This window comes from Ramularia collo-cygni, assembly GCF_900074925.1.
Source record: "Ramularia collo-cygni strain URUG2 genome assembly, contig: RCC_scaffold11, whole genome shotgun sequence".
Lineage (NCBI taxonomy): Eukaryota > Fungi > Ascomycota > Dothideomycetes > Mycosphaerellales > Mycosphaerellaceae > Ramularia > Ramularia collo-cygni.
In genome coordinates, this window is record NW_019716265.1 from 160,383 (window position 1) to 186,248 (window position 25,866).

The window sequence follows — 25,866 nt, forward strand, 5'->3', positions numbered from 1 at the left end:
TCACACTTCTGACTCGATTATGACGACTCCAAGGAAGAGCTCGAGGCTACTTCTGTAAATACTGCACGGTTGATAGCAGAGACATGACGAGAAGAATTTCATGACATGTATCAGCCTGCAGCAACACAGCCTTGGTGAGAATCAAAGGTGGCAGTGCGTCACCAAAAATCGAGAAGATTGATGGGACACCCCTCTGTCTGCAGTCCTGACGTTCCGAGAAAAACGTCCGATTGGGCGTAAGCAGGGTATAGATCCTCAGCTGCGGACGGCAGTCATGTCGCACTTGACATTCGGCAGCTGGTCGGGAAGCCGGCGAGGCGATGCTCGCAGCTCAACACTCCTGTACAGGCTCCARTRTTGAAAAGCCGTGCAACAGGCACTGCTCTCTGTRGCCTAGGTCGAGGCAGCTTATTCATCGCCGCGAGGCACAATTCAGTCGAGGAAGGAAATCAGCTTACTGCGACGAAACATCAAACGCTCCTTTCCCATGGGAATAATCTTACGACCGGCAGCCACCTAGTCGTCACCGCCGTCCAGACACATCATCACTGTGCGAGAGTTTAGATCCGATTGCTAGCTGCATGGTGCAAGAGAGACCCTTTCGAGATMGACCGCTTCGGTCATTGTGGATATTCCGGGCGCACCACACAACACCTATCTGGGACATGTGGCATATGCACGTGGAGTTATTCCTGGCGCACTCTCACTGGATTGTGTCGCTGTCGTTGAATACACGCAGCGATACCGCAGGGCTGGCGAAGACACGCCATGCGTGGAACATTCTTTTCTTCTCGTGTACTTTGCTCCTCGTGCTCGTCAGGTCGTCTTCAGGTCGTGGGCGCAAATTGGACCTCGGATAATCGTTGACGGGTGATCGCCACGCGGCTGACGGCCAACGTTCTACCATGCTGTATATCACACATGGTTGACTCGAGCCTATCTATCTCTCGGCCGTCTAACCAATTGAGTCTTACTCGAAGTTCGTTGCTTGTGACCTACGTTCCTGGACCTGTCGATGGACCAATGWTAGACTAGGCATCTTCCGCCACGTTCATGCACGGTCTACCTTACTCTTTTGGTTTTCTCGGTAGCGAGAGGGGGCCACGAAGGATTCTTGCTCTCAAACTCTATGGAACTTGCCGTCTAGCGCGGCAAAGGGTTGCAAAGCAATACGAAACCGGTGAAGCAACCCAAGACCAATCRAGGCAAGACTTGCAAAGTGCTGGTCACAGCATGATACTGCGTGCTTTACACACAAGGCACAGAACCACGAAGAATGCTTTTGATTTTAGGATACTAACAACTTGGCTCCAAAATCTTGTTGACGACAAGCTTTTGGCGATGCCACATTCGCCAACTTGCTTGGCATTCGCAGGATTCCCCGWTGGTGGATCCTCTCAGCCATGCCATCCTCACCAGGATCGGAGGACCCACGTATACATCATATGCACCGACGTGCATGGAATAAGAAACGGTAACTGGGGGAACCTGCTTCAAAGTCGCTCCGTTTACGGAGCCGCCGTGTGTGCAGGATCGAAAGGCTTTGGCTGATCTTTGTTCCGCCTTCTATTCCGGTTCTCGGAGTGCCATGCGCGGTGATGCGTTACGAATTCGGCAGTCGGAATGGTTGATCACTCTGTGCTGCCCTATACCGACATATCGCGCTAGCGAAACAACGAATGAACAACGAGTGACTCCATGATTTCGACTCGAGCAGGCACCAGCATTCCTGCCCTACCACGCGCTTTCTTCCAGACGAGTATTCTTGTGAGACTAATAGGATTCTACACGCCTAACGATGGAGCGGTTTCGGTAGATTGATTACGAGCGCAAACTTACAGAGCGAAGCCACTGTGTCGGGTCGCGATTGGATTGTATATATGTCCGGGGCCGCCTCAATCGACGTCGCACAGATACACACAAGCTCTAATCCCAAACGACCAACTACTGTTTACTACATTACGCCATGCCGACTGACAACAAACCTCCAAGATTTGTCTGCACAGACTGCGGAAAGAGTTACAAAGCCGTAGAGACTCTAAATAGACATAGGAAGAATCGTTCGTCTCTGCCTGCCATCGACTTGTGAGACATCGCTAACTCTTGGTGTTTAGACATGTCTGGAATTGGATACCCATGCTCTGCTTGTGGTGCTTGCTTCAAAAGGAAGGATCTTCTCGACAGACACCACCACATTCATGACACCGAAAGACCTACACCAGCCAGCTCAAGAAGTGGGAAAGCATGTGATCGTTGCTCAAGACTGAAGACCAAATGTGATGGTCTCGCGACTTGTGCACGCTGCCAACGAGGAGGACACTGCTGTACATACAAAACAGGCAGAGCCAGAGCAGGACGACTATCCGCCGGAACAATTTCTCCCGTACACAGCCCTTACCTGAGCACTAGCGAAGGAGGAAGTCCAGGTAGCAATTTGAGCTACTCAGTCTCTGATCCTGGAGATCACATATCATATGATCAAAGCTGGACTACAGAGGAGACTTGGTCGCAATTACCTGCATTCACACAGGCCTCACATTGGGACTGGCCTTCAAGTCTTGACGGCTTTTCGGGTCTTGACTCTCCTCATCTGGAACCGCTGCAGCCTCAACAATTGAGCCCTTCACTGTGGAACCACAGCTTGCCGGGCGATGCGTCGGATTGCTTCCAGTTTCCTCAAGACTCATTCATATGTCAAGATGATGTCTTCGATGGATCCATGACAGCGTCATGGCCACAATACGAGAGTCCCGAAGATCAGATTGACCCAGCCTTGATTGGAGATATCAAGTTTAATGTGGAGGATTATGATTATGCGACAATGGAGGCGCCGTACGCATTTACTCCGTACTCACTCCCGTAGCTTTGGGGCGTCTTGCCACCGTGGATATTTAATTAGGATGAGCGAATGATACCACTGGACACAATTTGATTCTGCCTTACTTCCACTGGTCCCTCATTCATCCATGTGAAGACGTTGATGTGCATGTATTGATGTGAATTGCGTTGATGTTGACGGAGTGGTATGACCTTGCCATTGTGGATAGCCTCATAGCTATGCGGAACAGTCGATACTGTGGTCTCAAACGATAGGCTATCGCCAACATGGCAGGTAAGTTGGTCATGTCAGGATCTACCACTCCATCCGAGATTCTGTTTTGTTCGAGTGTCCRGCCCCAAATTAGACACCAACACAACCCTAACCCTTGGCCCGGCTTGCATGGCGTGCATAGAATGAAGAATGGCGTGATCGAAGTCATTTCACTTCCTCGCAACGACACCATGTGCATCCTTCAAAGTTCGAACGTCCTGCTTTGCTCGCTTTTGTATAGACCTGAGAGTCAACTACTACTTCGAAAAGCCCACACGCTTCTATACAGAGTACAACACTTGCATCGCTACGCTAAGTCGCTAGTCAAGTTCAAATGGCCACTAATAGTCGTCCTCTGGCTCCTCTACCTCACGAATGATCAACCGATCTCTTTCAGTTGCCTCCAACGACGCGGGCTCCACTGCTGGAACGTCTCGGCCCTTGACAGCCACGAACACGACCAGCGTCGTACCAACAAGACAACCAAGCGTCGCCATGATGATGTTGATGGGGATTGGATTGTCAAGAAATACCTCGTGGTTTGCCGCATCGATCAACGGCTGGGACRAATTTACAATCCCAGAAAGGCAGATGATTGTGCCGTATACACGCCCAAAGGTTGCGAAGCCGAACACCTTGGCTGCGTAATCACTACAGACGTTGTCAGTAGGGGATTCGTTACAGATGTTGAATGTACTTACGACATTGCTGAATAGTAAAGCGGCCTGAGGAGTACGAAGAGGACGATGTTGGCGTATGCTGCCCACAGATACGGCAGTGAGCCCAGAATCCCAACGGCCGTGGTCAGTGCCACGAGGACTGCCAACATCATGGCAGTGCTGACATTATCCAACAACAGTCCAATGAATGGCGTCGCAAAAATACCTACACATCGTCAGCGGAGTCGATGTTGCAGAATGAGGTCTCCTTACCTCCTACAGGCAAGGCCACGTCGAAAAATGAATTTAGCCTTTTGGCAATGTACTCGGAGCCCAGCATGTACTCATACTGCGACCTGATCGTTGCAATGAAGAAATTCATCCGTAACATGGATAAGACGGTCAAAAGCGTGATCAAAATAAACCACGGGGTCAACATTTGCTCTCTGGCGGACTTCCCATGAAGAGCACCCCATACACCGCTGGCTGCATGCACTTCCACCTGCTTCTCGTACCTTTCATCGAGATCGCCAACCAGCTTGTCGAGCTGAGCAATCTTTGACTCTCGATGCTCTCGCCGACGGCTTCTTAGACGGCGTACCTCGCCATCACTGAGCTCATCGTCGGACGAATGTACCTGTATTCATGGTTAGCTGACGACGCTTCCGAATCATCAAGGCAAGTCATACATCTTGGGTTGCATCTCGCTGTTTCTCAATGGTCTCTTCCAATTGTGGTACTGTTTTGTAGCCGTCTGGCTCCATCAAAAACAGTTGGGTAAGAGAGATCGCGGCCGGCACGATGAGATATCCATAGAAGAACTTGTCTGGTGTGAAGGTTCTGCCCGATCCTTCATAAGCTAGCCGGAGGAAGAGAAAGACCGCAGCCTGTCCGAAAGTCAGCGATGGAAGATCACAACCAAAATAATGGAAAAGGCGACTCACCGATGCATCAAAGGCTCCCGTTACCATGGCCACAATCAAACCAGCATACTTTGGAAAGGCATTGCCTATCGTGTAACTCGGTACGAAGACAAAGGTTCCACCAAGCGATAAGAAGACGTTGCCTGCAATGTAACCATCAAACGCTGGAATTGAGAAGGCAGTGGCCATCAAGATACTCCCCAACGCCAGGCAGAAACTTCCGATGAGACCAGCGACGCGTGGCCCATATTTGTCCAGGATCGTGCCGACCACCAACGCGGATATGTTGCAGGTCGTCGAAGCAATCGCAAAGAATAAATTGAGTCYGTTCACAAGTCAGCCTCGTCGATGACGGACGAGAATTGGGGGCCTGGACGAAACACACCTCAAATCCTGTTCGTAACAAACCTCCACGTCAAGATCAAGCTCTTCACGTGTACATAGTTCTCGATACACACCCTCACCGACAAGCACTGGTTTAAGTGCTGCGAATCCAAAGACAATACCGCTGGCGAGCCAACAAGACAGTATTGTGACTATGACCTGGGCTGTGGCAAATTATTAGCGGGTGGACTCTTATTTTGCATTGTACTGCCATACCAATTCGCTTTGCACTTGACACCTTGTACGCCGCCACTCCACCAGTTGGCGCGACTGCATGGGATTCCTCCTCGGGATTGGGGAAAACATCGTAGCTGATAACACGACGCAGCGAGCGGACAGATCGAACGGATTTGACCGTACCGTAACGATGATGCTGCTGATATGAGTCCGCTTCTACAGGCTCGCGGTCAGTTCCTTCGATGGATGTAACTCGCTGGACAAGAGACATTGGCGTCTGTCTGATTTCCTGACCTGTTGAAGGAGTAGATGTCTGTCAATGTGGAAACGAACGAGCAGGGAGGGAGTACGGTGTGTCAAAGATGTGAGGGAGATAGAGACTAAACTTTCATCCAACACGCTAGAATCTTCGGTCCCATGATATCGCATTACATAGATTCGACTTTCAAGACGCTCTCACGTGTCTCGGCATTTCGATTTGCACTTTCCAATTGGCCGCTGTGCAACTGCCAGGTCAGCGAGAATCTTCCACAACACTTCTATGAGTCCAATTCAGGTGCACGGCAGGACATTGTGTCGACAATCTTTCCTGTTGTTCACCAACGCGCAATGGACATTTTTCCWTCTCCGGGTCTAGTATCGCTAGCGGGGGCGTTAGCGCGGTTTGAAGGAAAGTGGAGTTAGCATCACGGAAATATTTGAACATCCATCGTCGCTTATTACCCTAATCGCTTTCGCCTAAGTTCGTCCACTACTCGAACACTAACGTTAGCATACTCCTCGTAGAAATTCATGAGAGCCTGACACTTACTGGACATGCAAGTCTCGCGACTCCAAGGTCAATCTCAATTCGAAGCATCGCCTTCTGAAGACGGTGTGACGAAAATCAAGAGCGGTCTGCAGCTATGCGATTACATAGCACACAGCTCCAACTGCCGAGTCCTGCAAGGCTTCACAGCTTGTTGCTGCCGAGTCCCACAAGGCGATTTCGTATCAAGTATTGAGACAGTATTGATCTTTGTGCACATCGATGCCATTTGTCGATGAATGTGCAAGTAGTCACTTCTGCGGTCTGGTGTTGTCGACTGGAATGAACACTTTGTAGGAAACCTGCATGATCGCCACCTAGCTACGTTCAATCCTGTAGTACCGGAGAATAAATATCGGATCGCCGCCGGCGTCTAGCCGGACATAAAGGAAAGCTGCGCATCTGCTTTGTGTCACATGGTCGTGCTACCTCTCAGGTTACGTGAACAGGCACAGGGTGCGTGATAGCACTTCACCTGCGACTGCCGTTTCTCTTTAGCATTACTGGCGACCAAGATGAATCAGAGCCTCTTTATTTCTAGCTTCATTGAAGCAGGGCTGTGGGATGCTCTGTGTTTGCATTCCAGGCCAGAGGATCAGGGTGCCAAGCTCGTGAGGAGCATATTGCATCGAATATGCGTAGAAGTCCCGGGACTGGTGTGGTCAAAGCTGCATGTTATAGAACATATAGGTGAGAGCGAGCTGCACGACGGCTCAGGTACGCTTCAAAACGTCCAATATCCACTCCAAAGAGGCTGTACCCTCAGGCAGCTTATATGGGAACGTCAGCGGGAAAACATGCATCTGTTTGTTCCACTCCAGCCATTCTCCCTGAATGTTCGCGTCCCTACACTTCTCCCGGAATAAGATTCCATCAGGAGAGAGGATGTCGTACCTAGAAAAACGGACAGAAGGTATCAGCAGATGTTTCAGTGGTGGAATGACCAGGCAGGAGAGGTGTCGCCAGCTTGTCTTGAGGGACGTCTCCCACATGYGATGAGTTTTTCAACACATGCAAAGCTGGCTGTTGCCTTGGCCTTCGCTTGCACAGGAGAGACTCGCTGCGATCCTACGAGACACGCCGGGTTAATGCCTCCTGCCCTTCGAGCTGACGTACAAACCTGTAACGCCATGTATCTTGACACCTCGCCTGGCAATCGGGGTGAGATCGGCCAGCAGCGGCGWTACGCGTGTATCGCTCGGATCCCAATCACCACACCATGTTTTGGCGGAGTTCTTGATGAATTGCAGTCGCAGAATTGGATCGTGCTTTTCCACAGTTTTGATGGCCTCATTCTCGCGCCGCATATCGGTCGACGGTGAAATTGCCATCACGCCTTTGGGACAGGGCGCATCGGGTTCCGCTATGAGATCATTGGCCACCAGGCTGAGAATGATGTTGCCGCCAGCAGAGTCTCCAACCAGTGTAACTTCCTCATTCGCAGCGGCCGCATCTGCCATGAGCGTGCGATAAAGCTTCATGATCTGTGGGAACGCTACAGGCGCTGGACTGTTGGGTGCGAGTGGGTAGCTCACCATTGTCACGGTGGTATCCCTCAATTGGGCAGCCAGCTCCGCAACGAATGCCCAATGCTGCGAGGAGGGTGTCATTTGCCATGCTCCACCAGCGAAGTAGTATATCCGTTTCTTTGCTGGTGTCCCATGAGCGTCGCTTTGATCTTTTGGCGTCACATCATACAGATACATGTCTTCGACCACGCGCTCTGATACGTCCACTTTCTTTTYCACGACGCTTGAGGGTTCTAGCTTTTGTGATCCAGGCGGTCGCACATGTCGGCTCTTGACGATGGTTGAGTTGAAGGGCCGAATGAAATGCTGTAATAGCAGCATCGGTATGGATCGATCATCGCGATATGTGACTTTGATTGATGAAGTCGCGTTGGCGGCAGTGCTGGATTCGGCTGTTGGAAGTGCTTCGACTTCAGTTGCCATGGTGAATGTGGTATTAGGCTCTCTGGAATCAACGGAGTGAGACGTCTAGGATATCACAGGATTATGCAGAAAATAGGCGTATGGATGGTTGCGGTGTTATTATGGAGCTCGGGAAAAGTTGAATGACAGCGTGGATACGCGTAGCGCAACGGCCCTTGCAGATCAGGTCCAGCGATAAAAAAAGACGCGAGGGCGATCATTGCCCTCCGATTGCGGGGTGAGTTTTACATCTAGGGTTAGGGTTGGGGTAGTACCAGCTAGCCACGACGATGAGATGAAGCCTGGTGAAGACATCCCGCCAGATGGGATAAACTAAGCTTGAGTGTTATAGACTTCCTATTTCGTTTCTTAAACAGCAAGGCATACATCGGAAAAGATGTGTCGAATTTGCAGACATGATGTTCAGCAACTGCAGAGTCCAAACATATCTAGAGTTCATTCCAATGTATCGACACTCCATATGTTAGATGCTTCTAATCCATCGAACTCTCCACGGCGAGTGGATGCAACCGAGAGACATGACTTATGACAGCACTATCATTCATGTGATTGCTACCAATTTTCTACATGGTCAGATCGAGCCCCTTTCGCCATCTGTAATGCCTGGACGCGACTGTCTTGTCGGCCTTAATCACATCACTTGTCTGGCCCAAGTCTCGACACAATCCCGAACCTGCATCACTGGCCATCCGCCAAAACACAGTCCGATCGGCTCACCAAATCGCCGGATCATAGCCCGCAGCCTCTCACACCAAATTGATGGATCCGCCACCATTGCCCATGTCCATCGGCATGTCGGTGATCATCTGTCCGCTCATAGGCATCCCCGCCGACATGTTACTGCCCAGCGCGGAAAGCTCTGGCGTAAAGGTGTACAGCGAATAAATTTTGCCCTCCAAGCCGTCTCCGTCAAACAGAGCGAAGTTCTGGATCGGCTGCTCACGCTTGCCCAAGACGTTGATAACGTCCTCACTCAAGCGACCGCCAACAAATGCCGCCGTTGGCATGATCTCGGCGCCAATACTCTGCATGAAGCTTCGCAGAAAATCAGCCCGGAGCGTCTCGTGCGGCAGCTGGAGTTCTCGCGCTTTGTTCGTGGCCAACGTGGTGAAGATGGCGAGATCCTGTGGAGTGGCTTCAGGTAGTTTCTGATAGTCCCGCTGAAACTCAAACAGTGCGCGAAGACATGGCAGTAGAGCCGGAACCATCTTCAGCTTCCGGCGACTGCTGAGCACATCCTGGGGAAGTGCGGAGGAGTTTGCGATGAGTAGTGGACAGTACAGCTCCTGCTTCTTAACGATCTCTGTAGTCTTGCCATTGTTTTCCTTTCTCGTGGTGACGCTAACGATGGCACGGGTCAATGTTTCAGCCTGCATTTGGGTTGTTATGTTCGACTTTTCGCGCTCCACCACAAATTCATGTCCGACAAGGTCCGCGAAGATGTAGCCGTAGAAGCCGTGGATTCCAGCAGCGTAGAAAGGTCTACTAGCCACCCGAGCAGCGGCATTGATGCCGGAGAGAGTCATGAGGTCGTGATCGCATGCGATGATGCAGTCGTATGCCGAGAATGCCTCGACTCGACCGAGTAGATTCTGCAGGCTACCACCAGAGCGGACCTTGACCCGCGGATTCAATTCTTGTATCCGAGGGATGGCTGATTCGGCGCGCTGTTGCGTGTCAGCTGGAGTGAACATCAAGTTGATCATTGGCATCATTGATGATCACGTTAAATACTTACCGGCTTGCCGATGTCCTCCTCGCGCACGAAAAATTGCGCACCGAGATCCTCCTCAACAACGAGACCCTCATCGACGATGGTGAGTGATTCAACTCCGGCCAGCGTGAGGTTCTTGGCAATCTCTGTTCCCAATGCGCGTAGAGAGATGAGCAGAATGTTGGCGGATCGTATCCGCTGCTGCGCTTCGGCGCCCCAAAGACGGATCTGACGGTCATACTGTGCCATTTCCTCAGCACTCAAGCCTGGCATGGCGGTCGTTGCGTTACTCTCCCCTGTGCCGTTTGTGGTGGGGATTGCTGTGGTGGTGGTGCCGTTGGTGCCGTTGTGGCCATTTGAAGTGTGGGCCGGGACTGCAGCACCTTGCTGAGAACTGACAGGTGCGGCCATTGTGGTTGTAGGTGTTTGATCGAAAACGATGGCGAGAAGAGTGCTGCACTCGTAGCGCTTTCACTTCACATGCATGTTGCTTCGCTTAAGATKGAGCTAGAAGGAAACGCTCCACTGCGGCGTATTCTGGCTACTCAGCAGGCTTGTCTTCTTAGGATTCTCAGAACGAACTTTCACCTCACAAAGACAGCTCGGAATATAGGTTGCGGTGTTGATGTTGATGTCGATGTCAATGCAAGATCCAAAAGGCAAGAACGAACCTTTGCAAAGCCACGTGATTTGGCCGGGATCCGAGAAACCCTGAGCCCCGCAACCGGCCATCGGCATCATTCATCATTCGCCAGTATGGCAGTGACACCTCACTTCTCACTCGCATATGGCACTCTGCTTCTTCACGTAGAACAATTCAGAGTGAATAGACGGCAGCTTCGTCTTCACTAATCAAATCAGCACTCCTCGGTAGGATTAATGCTGTTTCGAACGGGATAGCACTCCCTGCTACATACAGTAGGACCAGAGCAAGCAGAAAGGACGACAGTGTGGGCGAGATCGAGATCAATTATCATGGACCCGCGGCTTCCACCTCCTGATCCACGATTAAGAACGCTGCGTGTACGTCAAAAGCTGGTGACGGCGGTAGTGAGGTCATGGCGAACGGTCAGCTGACAGGGTGGACAGCATGGCCAGYACGACAACCCACCGGCGAGCGAATCCTCTACACCTCGCACACGCCGCACACGACTTCATCAAGCATTAAGGGCGACGGAGGACATGGCTGCCAATGATCTCGCCGAGATGGGGGCCTCTACCCATCCATCGCGCCGTGCTCAGCTTGGTCCACTCCAGCGTCGTCGACAACGATCTCCCGTCAACGGCTCTCCCGCCACAGACCCAAGAGATGTAGGAAGCGAGGATATCAGAAGACGACGGCCAAAGCGTAGAAAGCTGGACTCCGAATCGACTCTTACTCCCAAGGAGCCCATCAAATACGGACGTTACGGACAAGTCGAGCCAGGGAGGTTRGCACTCGACATTATCAGCTGTGATGGTGGCGAGCACTGGGATCCCAAACACCCGAGTACCTATTTGGGTCCCGAGAATTTGCTCAGACACGATAAGAGCGTCTACTGCTCGGATAGGCCAAGTAGTAGCATCTTGCYGAGACATTCGGACGACACTCCTTTCTGTATGGAGAAGCTGCACATTGTAGGACCAGAGCACGGTTTTACTGCACCGTAAGATTGTCCCTGCAGCGCACCCGCAATTTCCACTAATGTGAAAACAGCGTTCGTGAGGGAATCGTGTACGTTGCAATGACGCTTGATGACTTGAAGAAATACATAGACCCGCCGCAGCATGCCAGGGTGCGTGGTGTCCATACTCCGCCGTACCGCCGACAACGCAGTATTAGACACTCAGACGAACGTATAACACTATCCGAAGCCCTGAGGGACCCCGAGGTCAACGAGGGTGTAGAGGAACGGCAACGAGAACATTACACTCGCATGGGCCTCCGTGCCATTGCGTCGTATGGTACCGCAGATGATGATTACTACAGGCAAGACATGGACGCAGAGTCTCATTGCGAATTGCCATCTGCCGCTGAAGCCGAAAACATACTTGTACCTGCCGATGACGGTAGTGTTCCAGTCACTGTTTTGAGTGACGACGAGCCTGATCCAGAAGAGAGCTCGTCTCAAGAAGTCCTTGATTTTCGCCAGCAAAGACTGAGGGCCATGAGCATGCGTCGCAGATTCGATTCTGATAATCGAGACGATGAAGCGAGGTGGAATCGACCCAACACCGTGCTCGTAGACGGCGAAGCCGCAGAGCGTGACTCTTCATGGAATCTCCGACATCTGGATTCCATGATGGCCCGATCTCGCATGGACGACTCCCCTCGGCGTAACGAGGCTTCGGACGATCGCACATACACATATGAAAGAAGAGACCCTAGAATACGATTCCGGGAACAGAGAAATCTGCAAGATGAGTCTGGAGACGCACCCCCCGAACCTCCCTTGGACGGATCAGAGCGGTATGATGACGGTCTGAATGATCCAAACGTCACGCGGGCCCGCTTTCACATTCGTAACGGGAAGTACAAGGTCGCCATCGGATTTGAGCCACCTATCTCAGGCAGATTCGTGCTGTTGAAAGTATGGGCGAACCGTAGCAATGTGGATCTGCAGTCTGTCATAGCGAAAGGCTACGGAGGCTGTCGCTTCTTCGGGGCGGTGGAGTTGAGGTAGGTGATGCTTTGAAACGCGCCACGAGGAACGAGGAACGATGATCTGGCATCATTTATACACACCTTCTGTAGCCGTGGAACTTGTTACAAGAGCTGTTCGTCTTCATTCGCACCACACCTTGTCATTCCAGCGTCATCCCAATCCTGTTACCCTCGCGGGAATATCATCGCTATGTGCTGCCAAGGTATGGAGCTCTAGCTCGTGGTTGTTCCCATTGCCGTGAGACTTGATCGAAGAAGAGAAATATTGGTCATTACCGGCCCCTTGCATATTCTCTCTTATCTGAATGGGTATCTAAGGCTCTCGTCTCACATAACAAATCACATAAACTCAATCAGTTCCCGCATTAATTCCCTCCAGAACATCCAACAAATCCATGTCTTCATGGTGCAAATCGTTCCTCATCGTCATGAAAGCCTCGAATGAAAGTCCTCTTCGTCTCGGCAACTGGCCTTGTTTGACTGGTCTGTAGACTTCTGGCGTGAATGATACGGTGCTGTACCCCTGTATCAGCTTCCTGAAGTAGCACGATGTGCCCGCTCTTGAGAGTGCCTTGCTCCGAAGTACGTCCACGGAATTCTGAATGATCTTTTCTGCCTCCCTCGGGTTATTCATGTAATGTTGTATCTTCTCCTCTAGGTCTGTCCAGTCCCGCTTAACAGGTACGTAGTTTTGCTCCGGTCCATCCGGTTTCAGTAAATTATAGAAGTGTGCCGTCCATTCCAAATCGTGGACAAAAGTCAGAGAATTGCACAGCGATAGACTCGCCAATCGTCCAGAATAGGAGACTCCCTCGGTATGCACATTCATAGCATACTTGCATACCTCATCAGGCTTCAACCAGGCTGTATGATCCATTTGAGTGTCTATGAAGTCGGCCCAGGGTTTGCCCTTGCCGGCATCAAGCAAACTATCACGAAGTGGGTGGTTGACCCAAGCTTGACCTCTCCAGATGGCTTTTTGAATCTTCTCGGTGAAAGGAGCATCCCGAGCAGCACCTCGTCTGCGAACCTCCTCAAAGGCGCCCTCGCTCTGAACATAAAAGTCGAAGTTCGGCACCAACCAGAGCCGCTGGTGGGATTCTTTCGTCAAACTACGCGCGAAAGTCCAGAAGGAGTGTGTGCCATTCTCAGGGGGGTCTGAAATGTCCTCCACTATGATAGCTGCCTCGATGGTGGGAAGTTTCTCTCCGCCTGCTGTTGCGGAGTCCACGGCCCGTTGAAGCATGTTTAGAAGAGGAAGGCCACGGCCGGCATAGCCGAGAGAATCAATAATTTGGCGCGTCTCGAGGATACGAAGTTGATTGTCGTGTATTAGAATCCGCATAGCACCGGCGACCTGCCCTTCTTCGCCATATCGCCACGTGATGTTGACGTCCTCTTTGGTGATTGAAGTTCGGGACTCGCGGAAGTGTTCGGCTGCTCGATCTACTTCATAGAAAAGACCTGGAAATGCGGAATCGCATTGATCGGCAGTCAAGGTGTCGACGATGTCGTGGTGAGCATCCAGCGGAAGTTCACTCGACCTCAGTGAAGATATGGCGGGACCTTTCGGGAGGTTAAATCCTTCATAAGCAGATTTGGTCGTGGGCCAGAGGATGATGGCTGTTAGAAGTCCTAGCAAGAGGAAGGAAAATCGTTTCCAGGTGAGGAGGTTTTCCATGTTGTTGCGACAAGGGACAAATTAGGAAATCTTGATGATGAAAGTCGTTGAGGTATATAGAGACTAGAGTGAGGGTCTCGGGGACGGCTACCTTAGCGCTGCCTTTGGTCCAATCTGAACTCTATGAACTTGTTTTTGCGGAAATAGCGGTCGATCATCTTGCTCCTTATCAACCGAGGAATTGACGGCTGGAGTGATAGACTCGTCCTTTGTCGTCAATCATAGCCTTGACATTATGTGTAGAAGCTTAGTGATGAATCCACAAACCTGTACCAGCTTCGAGACCGAGTATAAGAAGATGGCTGTGACGACCACCCGCTCCGATTGGATCGCTGTTCGCTGCTCAAAGTTACGGTTTCCCAGCTAATTGAACASAAACGCAATTGCAAAAAGGGGTTTCGAGACAATCACACGTCTATCCGCTAGATTCCTGGAGTAGCGAGCGTCCGTGTATCGCCTAGGAGGCAGCTGTACTCGAGGGTGTATGGTCCTTGGGCGGTAGAGACACCATTGTTCTTGGCTTTGAGCTGGATGTGTCTTCGTTTTCGTCCAGCTCATGTGTATGCGCGATAGGTAGGACATCACTTCCAGATGCACGATCGTATGGCCGTGTCAAATGAATGTTGGAATCCGGAGCGACGCTGAATTGCTGATGAAAGTCATGTCGTCGTCGTGCTGACGGGGAGCCTCGTTCCCTGCAAGCTTGGCAAACTCAATCTGAGGCGGCCAGCTTCACCTCCGCAAGACTCCCGCATCGTCAACTCATATCTGGATCCCATTATTCCACCATGGCCACCCCCATCCGGCCGCTAGGCAGCCTCAAACAGGCGCTGCGGCAATGTCGCGCAGAGCGTGAGCGCAGTCGAAGCTATGCAACTGCGCCATTGAGACCCATCACTCACCAGCCCGATCTCGTGCTCCCACCAGTCAAATATCCGTCACTGGAGCCCCGACCGATCAATCCTCCCTCTTCAGGATTCCGGCCTTCGCAGGCGATAAAGCAGAACCGTATGTCGCCCGTCATTGGATGRAAGAGGGCGCTCGAAACTAATTTATGATGTATGTAGGCTTCGAAGAAAGCATGCGCAAGATTCCCAGCATACCTCCTCCCCGATCAACCGTCAAAGCATGCCCAGACCCCATAGCAGCAGTCACACAAGCACAACTTGCCGTGCTAGATCCCACAGGAGCCCGAACACGACTCTTCGCAGACTCCAATGCCGAACGGGTGCAGCCTGGTGATATTCTGCACGTGCGCCTCAAGTCCGGCGACCCTGTCAGTGGAGTCTGTCTTGTCATCAGAAAGCGCAATTCGCCAATTGATACTTCAATTCTGCTGAGGAATCAGCTCACAAGAGTGGCGGTGGAGGTGTGGTTCAAGGTTTATTCGCCAAATGTGGAGGGGATTGAGATTGTGCAGCGGAAGGCGAAGAGAGCGAGACGTGCGAAGCTCTATTACATGCGTAACCCCAAGCACGATGTGGGCAGTGTGGAGAACATTGTAAGGCAATACTTGAGAAACAAGGCCGGTGGAGGTGTTGGTAGTAAGGATGTCAAAGGCCGGGATGCGAACTCTGGGAGGCGCAAGGTCAGCGGGAAGAAGAAGAGGTAGCGATGCCAAGATATGAATCAGGCATAGCGATGGCGTTGAGGAGGGAAACCTGTACAAAACGGTACTTGTATATCTTATGTGTCAGACCGGTGTAGATAGCCATATGGCACTGCTTCTACTCCAGAGCATCCCGCTCGTCTAGGCGCCGTCATGTTGGAGATGGCACGTGTCCTGTCATCGCAGTCCGGGAGGAGATGTGTTATCACGCTGAATTCGGCCAACCTTGGGAAACCTAAACACGCGCCGTAATCCAAAGGTCCAGTCCTCACCAAGTCCGGCTTTCCCCCAAAGCATCACCGCCGCGTCAACGTCCAAACACATCGCTTCCAGCTGCGGTAGTCTTGCCATCATCACTCGCCACCACAATACCGCCTCGCCATGGACATGGCCGCTGCACAGCGCTCGGGTGCAGCAAACATGAAAACGCCCGCGACATTCATGGGCCTGCCTGCTGAAATACACTGCGCCATCGCCGAAGTTGCTGACGGTCCAGATGTTCTGTCATTGCGACTGACGTGCCGAGATCTATCTGCTGCTTGCTTCGACACGTTCACCTCCCGCTTCTTCGAACATCGCATACATCTATTCACTCGCACCGGACTGCAACAGCTCGTGGACATCACTACACAGTCAGGCTTTCGCACCAAACTCAAGACAATTCGGCTCGTTCCTGTGCGCTTGACCTCGACAAACGCAAACGACATCAAGCCCTTGAAGAAAATCTGGAATTCCGAAGCGAGCGACTTCAGAGATAGCGGTATCGAGAGCGAACTTCTCGCACAACTTCTGGATAACCTCGCAGCCTGCAAGGTATATCCGTCTATCATACTCTCTGACGTGAGTCTTGCCGCCGGTAGGATCAAAAGGACTGCCGGATTTTCAGGGCTGGAGGCACTTCTTGGCAAACAAGAAGCAATCGATCATGTCCAACAAGCACGCTCGCCGCCATCCGCGCTACGAGCCTTGACAGCCGCCAGCGCTCAGTCTGCAACCCCGATTGTCAAACTTAATTCGAGCAGCGTCCTGGAACTGCTGGGCGAAAAGACTTTTGACAAACTACCGGATGCGACGCTTCAAAGAGCGTGGTCACAGCTCACAGCACTTGAGCTTGGGACCTTTGATACGCCCGAAGAGAGCTACGATTCGCGGTCTCCTGCAGTTGCTGGACTAATGAAGCTCTTGAAGTCGGCCACGAAGCTGCAAAAGCTCAGCATCTTCCAGTTTACATCACCATTAATCGATTTTGACATGATTAGCACCAATTTCGATGAATGCAGATTGCGCTCGGTCGAGCTTGTCGGTCTAAACGAACATAGCGAACGAATCATGTGTTTTCTGGGAAAGCAACGCAGCACCCTGAAGCGCTTGACGTTGGCATTGATAGCCGTCAATGATCAGCGTGTTTGGAAAGACATATTTTCGAGCCTCAGCGTAGGCTTTTCGCTCGACTTCATTCGCTTTCACTACTTGAATGTCTACGGCGACGAATGGGAGCTCGCTTCGACCGTGGCACGGACGCAGAAGGCGTGTTTGATGGTATCTGGTAAGAAAGGGGTGCAAGAAGTCMTAGTCGAGCTCGCAGACGACGCCCAATTCACGGATTACAACGACAACAATCCTCAGGAGATATGGACGGGCATTGCAGACGACGAAGGACTAGAAGGAATAGGCGCAGATTCGGATACAGATGGTGACGAAGATGCCGATGCCGAAGACGATGGAAACTGAACTCCTTCGGTATGACATGGCAATTGAGGTAGCAGGAAAGACGACGGCCAGGCGGAAGACTGCTTTTCAGGAGCGTAAAACGGCCCTGCGAAAACCCCTTTCGAAGAAGCTGGGCGGCGCAAGGATTTCAGTCAGGGCTTAGGCTATACCGGAGCGGGTTTTATCGCTGATCAGAAAAGACAAAATCAGTGCTGCCGTCGACTGACACATGATAAGGTACACCGTAAGTAGATCGAAAACCTCGTTCCGCCCGTCAACTTCTCTTGTCACTCTTTCAACAGCTCCCGAGGGAGTTCACTCGCTGTCCGAAGGCGGTAGAGGAATGGGCCAGAAAACAAGAGAAATCTCAAGAAGTTTGGACTTTGCAAACAAACAAGAGGGCTGTTCGTTACTCAATTTACCCTCCGATCCCTCCTTTACACCATCGCTCTTGCATACCCTCGTCTCGAAGAAGACGCATGCCTCAGACACCGTATTCGGTCCATCGAACATGCCACTTTTATCACTGCCAAACGAGTTGCTCGTCCACATCATGAACATGTTGGATACTCCTGAAGAGTTCGCTATGCGTTTCGTATCCCACAGGCTCTCGAGAGCGTGTCTGGATGAGTTCTGCGCCCAGCATTTCAAGTCGCTACGTGTTGACTACAGTCGCACTGGTCTACAAAGGCTGGTTGACATCACAGCCCAGCCGCATCTTCTCAAAAAGCTCGACATGGTATCCTTTGAAGTTGCTAAGCTTAGCCGGGTGATGCGAAGCCCCACTGGTAATTCATTCTACAGTATGCTCTCACCTCCACGGCGCCAATGGACCGTGCCTGATCTCAGGTGGAATCAAAACGAGCGACGCCAGCATGAGCATGAGACGCTCTTGGCGACCGGACAAGACTTGGAATTTCTGCAAAATGCCTTCAACAATCTTGGAGCCGCCAAGTGCTCTCCAATAGTTCGCATCAAACGGGCGCATTCGGACAGGTTTTGGGCGAACAAGGACCTGGGACCTGCGACGAGGCATGATGCTCCTTTCACCGTGCGTTCAATACTGAGCGCTAGTGCAACTTCGGATGCGCCCCTCACCAAGCTCGATCTGTCGGTGTACTACAATCGGATGCTGCACCGAGATGCCTTTGATCTTCCGTGGCAATCATTACAGTCAACCTGGAACAGCCTGTCATCTCTTGCTCTGGTGCTGGGCAGCGCTAACACAGCTGGAGTCCGTGACAGCAGATTGGAATATCTTGACTTACTGCAATCAACGACCAACCTCAAGGAGCTTGAACTTAGCGTCCTAGAAAACATGGCCAACTTTGATACATGGGAGCTCGTCACTTGTAGCATCGCGACGCGCTGCTTGGTTAGGATCCGTATAGAACGCACTCGCACAACAGGAGATCTATTGCAGAGATTTCTGGAGCAACAACGGAGAACGCTTCAATCGGTCCATCTACTCGGGGTCGTTATGCTCTACAAAAGTGAATGGAAAGGCCTCCTGAAATTCCTCAGGGGTCCATATCCCCTCGAAAAGCTCAACCAGCYCACTCTCCACAATGTGATGCAAAGAAACCAACACAGTGTGCGGAATATTCCGAGTATGATGGTCCTTTCGAAAGATCGAGAACCTTGGGATTGGTGCAAATTGGAGCTTCATGGGCAGAAGAGCATCTGGCGTTGCTTGCAAGAGCTCAATCGCAATGAGATGTGGAATCCTTGCACAGAGCACTTGAAGAACTTCGTACCGAAAGTCCTCGAAGTCCCGTAAGTCCAGAAAACTTCGAGCAGCGATAACCAGGAGGACGACAACGGAAATGAGGGCTTGGAGATGGAGAGTAGGACATGAACATGCAGAATGCGATCGTTGACAGCTTCGTGCACGTTAGAATGATGCCACAGCTCAATGCATGGAGTCTCTGAGAGGACTGGCATGATGACCGTGTAGTGTTCACATCGATAGCTCTGATCTAAAAATCAAAGGACTGCATGTGTCACTTTTTTTCTCTCTGCTAGACATTCAGCGCTTTGCCAATCACATTATCTGCCAAATTTGAAAAGATCTACAACATTCATATCGCAGTCTGTACAAGTCACACGAAAAGTCAAGTCAGATCGACATGGTTGAGGTGTCCGACTTTTCATTCACTCGAGCTTCGGCAACCGGAACCTCCCGCCCGAAATGACGCTACTTGAATCTTCTCTTTCCGAGTCAGCTAACCCCACTTGCAAACAAAATCCTCCACCACATCAATTGAAATCTTACCGTCTCGACATTTCATCAACCAAGAATCGCAAAATCTCGCCGCGCGCATTGGCGACTATGGTCAACTCACCTACCTTACTCGGCCTACCAGTCGAATTGCAGATCGAAATTGCAAGACAGCTCGACAGTGACGCTCTGAGCGCGCTACGCTTGTGCTGTCGCGAGCTCGCCGTCAATACTATGGACCACTTTGGTAAAGAGTACTTCCTACATCGCACACACCTGTACACTACACACTCGCTTCTGGCTCTGCGCGACATCACGGAGACGACAAAACTCGCGCGCCACATGAAATTCATCACGCTGGTCGTCGTTGGTGTTGAAAATCAGCGTAGCTCGCCTCCATCTTGTCTCATTTCTAAGAAGGATCTCGCGACTGCGGACTCAGAGAGACTCTGGTACGAGGAGGAGCGCCACAATATCCAAGCCAACGGAACCACATACCTCCAACAAATCTTCACCAATTTGAAGAAACTCGGAGTGGGTCGAAGCCTGGAAATCATGGGTAGACTGTGGGATACGAGGCCAGGTGATGATGTTCAACAGATCAAGGATGGCAGCGAGGACTGCGCGCGCTACAAGAGACCCACATATGTCTACGGCACGTCATACTTCATTGCGCATGTTTATCCATGGGCGACTCTTCCTCAAATCGAATACGGAAGCATCAGTTTTGCAGCTCAAGGCGTCAAAGACGCACTGATCCGCACTGAACATGCGATGGAGTGGTTGGACCTAGGATGCGATGGCACTGGTTATCATGAGCAGCAGACCAACTTCTGGGAGCTCTCTAATTCCCAGCTCGCAAGCCTTTCGGCGTCATGGTCGAGTCTCAAATCTCTAAGGCTTGCATTTGAGGCAGCTGTTCCTTCGAAATCTCTCTCGGCTTTACTCAGCTCGGCTACGGGACTGGACGAGATCGGCATTAATTCTCGCCACGCAGCCTACTTGCAAGTGTTCGACCAGAATCTTCGCAGAAACCAACTGAAGTCTGTTTTGATCCTTCAGATGGATTGCGAGTACGAAGAACTCGTCCGATTTGTCGCTCGTCAAAGCAAAAGTCTGGAGATCCTGGACTTCGGCGAATTGCTGCTGGGGACGGCAGACGAGCCCGAAAATTGGGAGTTGTGGAAACTATTCTTCGGTGTTGCATCCAAGTGCTTAAACTTGAAGGACCTGAGGCTCTTCTGCCTGCTCGCGTGGTCCCAGCATTCGGGGCATAAGAGGTATTTTCTTCCCAACGGTCGTGATAGCTATCACCTTCATGTGACAGAGGGTGAGGTGGAGAGCCAGATGGTATCAATCTCGAAGATTGGTATTGGTTGTGACACTGCTGAGATCGAAGACCCCGAGATCGAGGACACCGATGAAGAGGAAGACGGCGAGGAGGAAGACGGCGACGAGGAAGGCGGCGTGGAAGAAGACGGCGAGGAGGAAGACAGCGAAAACGACGCTGATGACGAGGAATCAAATGGGAGATTTGATGAGCGAGTGATGAGGGGAGTGAAAGAATGGAAGTTGTACGAGCAGATGTAGATGCGATAATCTGCAGGCAAGGGCGACAGAAAACTACCTACTGGCTGCAAATCGATTAGCGGCAGGCACGGGGTTTAGTTTCAGCATACTTGAGCATTGGCTCGCAGGAGTACTTTGACGGTTTTTGTCCCCTTTGATTTAGCTGCTGTTGTTCGTTGAAATTGACCTCTTACGTGAAAGAGACTGAGCTTCACGCCCTGAATATACTGTCCCAGATTTTGTACTCCATGCCCGCAGTCACGATATGCTAGTCATTTCAGGAGCTGCCAAAGCTTTTCCCATTAGTAGAGCCGCCCATCAAATCATGGAGAGGCCTGCCACGAAAGAGCCATCCGGCATGAGATCTCATGTCGACAGCTCTGGCATCGGTAGCTGCAGACTGCACCAATCATCTCTCCAACTAAGACTTCTACTCGGCCAAATCCGGCGGAAAATCTCCATCTCAACGCCATTCAAGTGACAAACAACTTCCTGCCTGTCCCGCTCCTCTCTATCAAGCTTCGACCAGTGGCCGCGCGGGATCGAATTGGGAGGCTCCCTCACCACAAGCTCATCGAAATCATCTCTAACATGCCGAGTGATCTTATAGGACCTGCTGACCTCCCTGAGCATGGCATAGAGATCGACTAACCGACTGGCAAGCTCCGGCCTATCATCGGGTCGAAAGCCTGTAATGAGCTCCATGCTTCCAGCAGGCTGAACATACAATTCGTGAAGTGGTAGGCCAAGTTTTCGCGCCGTGATAAGACCCCAGACAGTTCTGGCCAAAGTCTCATCCACAGCAGAGTTCACAAGAGCGTAGCGAACGTTCCTGTGAAGAATAGGTCTTGCGTCGAGGGAAAAGTAGGTCCGGCCGTCGAACTCGTCATCTCCAGAGCCTTGGAGTATCCAGTCGGGTCGCAGTTCACCCCATCGCGAGCAGTCCAGGATCACATGCAGATGTGTCAGACTGGCGAATTGACCCAAAGCAGCGTAACTGTGTGCTTCATGGAACTCATTGCCGACCGCACGTCCTCTTTCGAGGGGAACAGCAAGTTCCTCCAAAGCTGGACACAATGTGTTGATGTTCTGTAGATCACGAGACGAGAACCTGAGGTATGAGTGACCCTGATGAGCTTCAGGAATGAGGATCAGCTTTCGCAATGTCTTGCCGTGCGAATGTACAGTGACATTGACCAGGCTGGGTGGGATGTTTCCACGGAGCTCGAGCTTTTGCAATGCGACATTGTTTACTTTAAACAAGTCTCGCATCCATACTGTCGCCGCGTCATGCTGTTCAGTGGTACAGTCGAAGGGGAACCCAAGCAGCAGCTCCCGAAGGTGTGGTAGGAACTGAGCTCGCATCATGCGACTCCATACCTCAGCAGAATTAACGCCAGAGCGGAGCTCAAGGCGCCGTAGCGACGACATGTCAGCCGCTTCAAACCAGCGCTCGAGTTCCAGTCGCTCGATGGGATCTTTACCGTGAATGGAGAACAGTGTGGGTCTCGCCCTTGATTTTAGCTCATTTCGTTCATAAATAGCTCTGGACCTCCTATGAAGTACTTCTTCGGAAGCGTCAACGCCGAAAGCAGTCAACACCTCGCATTTGACGAGTCGAACTTCCTTGAGAGAAGGAGTAGCACCGCTGAGCATATGCAGCAGCAAATGTTCGTTTCTGTCTCCCGAGACAGTCCTTGCCGTGATACTTCGAAGCTTTGTACAGTTAGTCAACAAGACCTGATCTTGCCTAGGCTCAGCGTCCGCGTGACGACTTATGAACTCAGGCATTTCGAGTCCACAGTCTTTGCGCAGCCCAGGCAAAGTCATCAGTATGCAATTCGGTAATTGCTCGAAGGCAGCCCAGCGTAGCGTTTTGAGGAACGAGAGCTTCTCTATCAGCCCAACCAGCGCCACAAATATACTTCCCTCACTCTCGTCCATTTCTGGCTCTTGGATGCTGAACGCATCGAAATCGTCTTCTAGCCACTCTGCCTGCTCAATCATAGCTTTACGATTGTGATAAAACCTCACAGGTGTAGCTGGCGAGAGCGTGCCACGGACAGATATGGATCGCACACTCTCGAAACATTCTCTACGCTCAAGTAGAGCCTCCCATGTCTCAAAGTCTGTTAAGACGCGTCCATCCTCAAGGCGTTTAAACGAGACCCAGATGTCGCGGAAGAGCTGTTTGCTCGCTATCGACTCGCAATTTTTGTTTACGAGTGTCAAAGCGCATAAGCTAGGGCTGTGTGAGTGGCAGATGAGTTCGCAGATGTACGACAGCAGTTCCACTGGCAGTGTATCGAAGTTGGTAGCGAGCATGGTGCCCTGTGGACATGACAGAAGCGCACCTTCTCATCGGTCTCTAGTGTTGGAATGAATCTTGATGGATGAAAGGGAAGTACATTGCTTTTCCAGAAGTTTGGATGCTGTCCTGTATTCCTGGCGATGTTGATGTTGATCTTGACTGACGGCGATCCGCTGAAGTCGATGTCTTGAAGTTGATGTCGATGTCGCCCAGTTCTCGCGAAGAAAAGCCGGACGCCTTCGCTCCCTGCACCTCACATCTCAAAGTCCACTTCAACACCTTGGGACTGCCATTGAAAGCCCCAAATCATGGCGTCGCCTTCCATCTGCACCCGCTGTGCCTTGCGGATACAACGTGCATCTTCATCTTCATCACCAACAACAACACGCTCCTTCAGCAGCACGCCATCCTTCAAACGCGCCGTTCCGACTTTCGCAGAAACAGCCAACCCAGAGCTCAACGACATCCTCTCCACCATCCGCTCCAAGCACTTTATCCCAGCATATCTCCGAAACCGTGAGCGTCGTGCCATTTTCGGTGACAAGAACCGACAGAATCTGATCGATAACCCGCAATCCGTTGTGCTTGGTGACGAGGAAATCCAGCTGCAATGGATCAACCGAAGACGGGAAATTCCCAATCGCAATGCACTCATCACCAAGGCCATCAATCTGATGCTGGCGTCCGAGACGAAAGATTGGGGAAAGAATCTACCGGCGTTGCTACAAGGATTAAACGAAGGCGTGAAGAAGAGCGTGGACACAGCCCTCATGGAGAAGGTTCTCCGGAAAGCGGCTGAGATGGGTAAGCTGGGCACAGTCCTGCCTTGTATGCAACGAGCAAGCAAGACGAACATGACCTTGAAGAATGAGGCAATCTTGAGGTGTGTTGTGTTGGGCCTGCATGCTTCAGGGGCGAGGAATGGATGGAACAAGGGCTCGCTGGAGAAAGCAATCAGAGACTCAAACGTTGTGGCGCTGATGTTGGAGAGCGCGGATCATGGCACCCAGTCGGTGATGAGCGAGAATGATCCGCGGACACGGCCATTTGTATTGGGAACATGGCTGGAGCTGGTCGCGGCCTATGCATACAAATATCAAGGAGGAAAGGACAGTGCGGAGGGCGTAGTGAAGACGTATACAGCGAGGCTGCTCTCAAGGTTGGCTGAGAGTGGGACAGAGGTGAGTTAGAACAGGCCAGCACAATCCGACATGGGAATTGCTAACGCGTGAACAGCCACCGCAGATCACAGTCTTGGAGAAGGGAATGCAGTGGCCGATACTTCAGGCCATTCCTGTCTGGCACGGCCTTTACCTCGCACAAAAATTGCTTGGAAATGAAATGCCGAACCCGAACGTCGCTCGCGAAGCGCTCGCAAGCTACGAGGGCGCCATCTCAAACGCTGTCTCGGAGCTTGAGGCGCAAAGTCCGACAGTAGGAAGCTATCCTGCGCAGGCCGTGGACGCTTGGAAATCTTGCATCCGGGAGTAAACAAGCRGGAAGGAGGCATAAGCCCGATGCGACATGAACATGCACCACCGACGAAGTATGGACAGTCATCCTGCAGCAGACGATTCGGATTTGATCCACAGCGAAACCCGACAAGACCCGGATATTGAGATTCCTTGTCACCGCCGTTAACTCAAAAGCCGTATCTGATCGCGGGACGCGCCGCTGGTATCAGTTCGATGCCTTGTGTACAACGTGTATGTATGTATACTATCTGTACAGCAAATCACTTGAACTTTAAACCACGCCAATCAGAGCATCTCACTTTGGCCCAGCGTTCAGGCCTCGCGCTGGACGACCGATTGACTGAGCCGATCATWCCGAGCTTCTCGATGGTGCTTCGCTTATGCTTGTTCCTGTGGCAATGAAGGACGCAGAGCAGCTGGTGTAGTTCGTCCACGCCAATTTCTGAATCTTAATTGTCTTGGCATTTATCCTGCCCTCATCTAGGCATTGTACGCACCACAACAACACCACTCGTCCCGACGATGCCAGAACGAGAGAGAAAGAGGCCTCCCTATTGATCATCCTCAAGTCATCGTACCCCCATTTCCCGCAATTTCGCGGATGCCGCTCTTCCTCAAGCTCACGGCATGCATCAGAAAGTCTACGCCAAAGTTTCCAAAACACCCTCATCATGCCCTCAAAAGTCATTCCCGGGACGTCCTCAAAAGTCAGTCTCGGTACGTCCTCAAAGCCAGCGTCCAGCCAGTATATGGCAGCCTTTATTCTCGCGATTCATTTTCTCTTCTTCTCTACAAACCACTACACACAATACTGTACCCACACAAGTCAATCACAGCACAAGTCAAACACAACACAATTCAACCACGACACAAGTCACCATCTCATCAAATCAACCACCATAAACAGTCAAGCACCATAACAACTCGAATCACAAAAA

The 25,866-nt window shown here is 51.5% G+C and overlaps 12 protein-coding genes; 7 read left to right on the forward strand and 5 right to left on the reverse strand.

The window, feature by feature from the left end:
- Nucleotides 1-2,116: 2,116 nt before the first annotated feature.
- On the forward strand, nucleotides 2,117-2,863 carry RCC_07132 (uncharacterized protein; the record flags this gene model as incomplete). Its single annotated transcript, XM_023772390.1, has 1 exon — nucleotides 2,117-2,863. One exon carries the CDS (start codon nucleotides 2,117-2,119, stop codon nucleotides 2,861-2,863), a length of 747 nt encoding a protein of 248 aa, XP_023628158.1.
- A 569-nt stretch (nucleotides 2,864-3,432) lies between these two features.
- RCC_07133 (related to MFS transporter) lies at nucleotides 3,433-5,505 on the reverse strand (the record flags this gene model as incomplete). XM_023772391.1 has 7 exons in its annotated part: nucleotides 3,433-3,742; nucleotides 3,793-3,976; nucleotides 4,024-4,387; nucleotides 4,440-4,637; nucleotides 4,695-4,998; nucleotides 5,059-5,221; nucleotides 5,274-5,505. 7 exons carry the CDS (start codon nucleotides 5,503-5,505, stop codon nucleotides 3,433-3,435), a joined length of 1,755 nt encoding a protein of 584 aa, XP_023628159.1.
- A 1,250-nt stretch (nucleotides 5,506-6,755) lies between these two features.
- Nucleotides 6,756-7,994, reverse strand: RCC_07134 (uncharacterized protein; the record flags this gene model as incomplete). XM_023772392.1 has 2 exons in its annotated part: nucleotides 6,756-6,936; nucleotides 7,159-7,994. The coding sequence occupies 2 exons, from the start codon at nucleotides 7,992-7,994 to the stop codon at nucleotides 6,756-6,758; spliced, it is 1,017 nt and encodes a 338-aa protein (XP_023628160.1).
- Nucleotides 7,995-8,740: 746 nt separating this feature from the next.
- RCC_07135 (related to NEDD8-activating enzyme E1 regulatory subunit) lies at nucleotides 8,741-10,119 on the reverse strand (the record flags this gene model as incomplete). XM_023772393.1 has 2 exons in its annotated part: nucleotides 8,741-9,661; nucleotides 9,733-10,119. The coding sequence occupies 2 exons, from the start codon at nucleotides 10,117-10,119 to the stop codon at nucleotides 8,741-8,743; spliced, it is 1,308 nt and encodes a 435-aa protein (XP_023628161.1).
- Nucleotides 10,120-10,683: 564 nt separating this feature from the next.
- On the forward strand, nucleotides 10,684-12,371 carry RCC_07136 (uncharacterized protein; the record flags this gene model as incomplete). XM_023772394.1 has 3 exons in its annotated part: nucleotides 10,684-10,731; nucleotides 10,798-11,354; nucleotides 11,405-12,371. 3 exons carry the CDS (start codon nucleotides 10,684-10,686, stop codon nucleotides 12,369-12,371), a joined length of 1,572 nt encoding a protein of 523 aa, XP_023628162.1.
- A 330-nt stretch (nucleotides 12,372-12,701) lies between these two features.
- RCC_07137 (uncharacterized protein) lies at nucleotides 12,702-14,033 on the reverse strand (the record flags this gene model as incomplete). The annotated part of the gene is made up of 1 exon (XM_023772395.1): nucleotides 12,702-14,033. The coding sequence occupies one exon, from the start codon at nucleotides 14,031-14,033 to the stop codon at nucleotides 12,702-12,704; it is 1,332 nt and encodes a 443-aa protein (XP_023628163.1).
- Nucleotides 14,034-14,821: 788 nt separating this feature from the next.
- On the forward strand, nucleotides 14,822-15,645 carry RCC_07138 (related to ribosomal protein L19, mitochondrial; the record flags this gene model as incomplete). XM_023772396.1 has 2 exons in its annotated part: nucleotides 14,822-15,041; nucleotides 15,101-15,645. 2 exons carry the CDS (start codon nucleotides 14,822-14,824, stop codon nucleotides 15,643-15,645), a joined length of 765 nt encoding a protein of 254 aa, XP_023628164.1.
- A 378-nt stretch (nucleotides 15,646-16,023) lies between these two features.
- On the forward strand, nucleotides 16,024-17,373 carry RCC_07139 (uncharacterized protein; the record flags this gene model as incomplete). Its single annotated transcript, XM_023772397.1, has 1 exon — nucleotides 16,024-17,373. One exon carries the CDS (start codon nucleotides 16,024-16,026, stop codon nucleotides 17,371-17,373), a length of 1,350 nt encoding a protein of 449 aa, XP_023628165.1.
- Nucleotides 17,374-17,581: 208 nt separating this feature from the next.
- Nucleotides 17,582-19,132, forward strand: RCC_07140 (uncharacterized protein; the record flags this gene model as incomplete). Its single annotated transcript, XM_023772398.1, has 1 exon — nucleotides 17,582-19,132. One exon carries the CDS (start codon nucleotides 17,582-17,584, stop codon nucleotides 19,130-19,132), a length of 1,551 nt encoding a protein of 516 aa, XP_023628166.1.
- A 552-nt stretch (nucleotides 19,133-19,684) lies between these two features.
- Nucleotides 19,685-21,163, forward strand: RCC_07141 (uncharacterized protein; the record flags this gene model as incomplete). The annotated part of the gene is made up of 1 exon (XM_023772399.1): nucleotides 19,685-21,163. One exon carries the CDS (start codon nucleotides 19,685-19,687, stop codon nucleotides 21,161-21,163), a length of 1,479 nt encoding a protein of 492 aa, XP_023628167.1.
- A 345-nt stretch (nucleotides 21,164-21,508) lies between these two features.
- RCC_07142 (uncharacterized protein) lies at nucleotides 21,509-23,467 on the reverse strand (the record flags this gene model as incomplete). The annotated part of the gene is made up of 1 exon (XM_023772400.1): nucleotides 21,509-23,467. The coding sequence occupies one exon, from the start codon at nucleotides 23,465-23,467 to the stop codon at nucleotides 21,509-21,511; it is 1,959 nt and encodes a 652-aa protein (XP_023628168.1).
- Nucleotides 23,468-23,761: 294 nt separating this feature from the next.
- Nucleotides 23,762-24,944, forward strand: RCC_07143 (uncharacterized protein; the record flags this gene model as incomplete). XM_023772401.1 has 2 exons in its annotated part: nucleotides 23,762-24,634; nucleotides 24,690-24,944. 2 exons carry the CDS (start codon nucleotides 23,762-23,764, stop codon nucleotides 24,942-24,944), a joined length of 1,128 nt encoding a protein of 375 aa, XP_023628169.1.
- Between the last annotated feature and the right edge of the window lie 922 nt (nucleotides 24,945-25,866).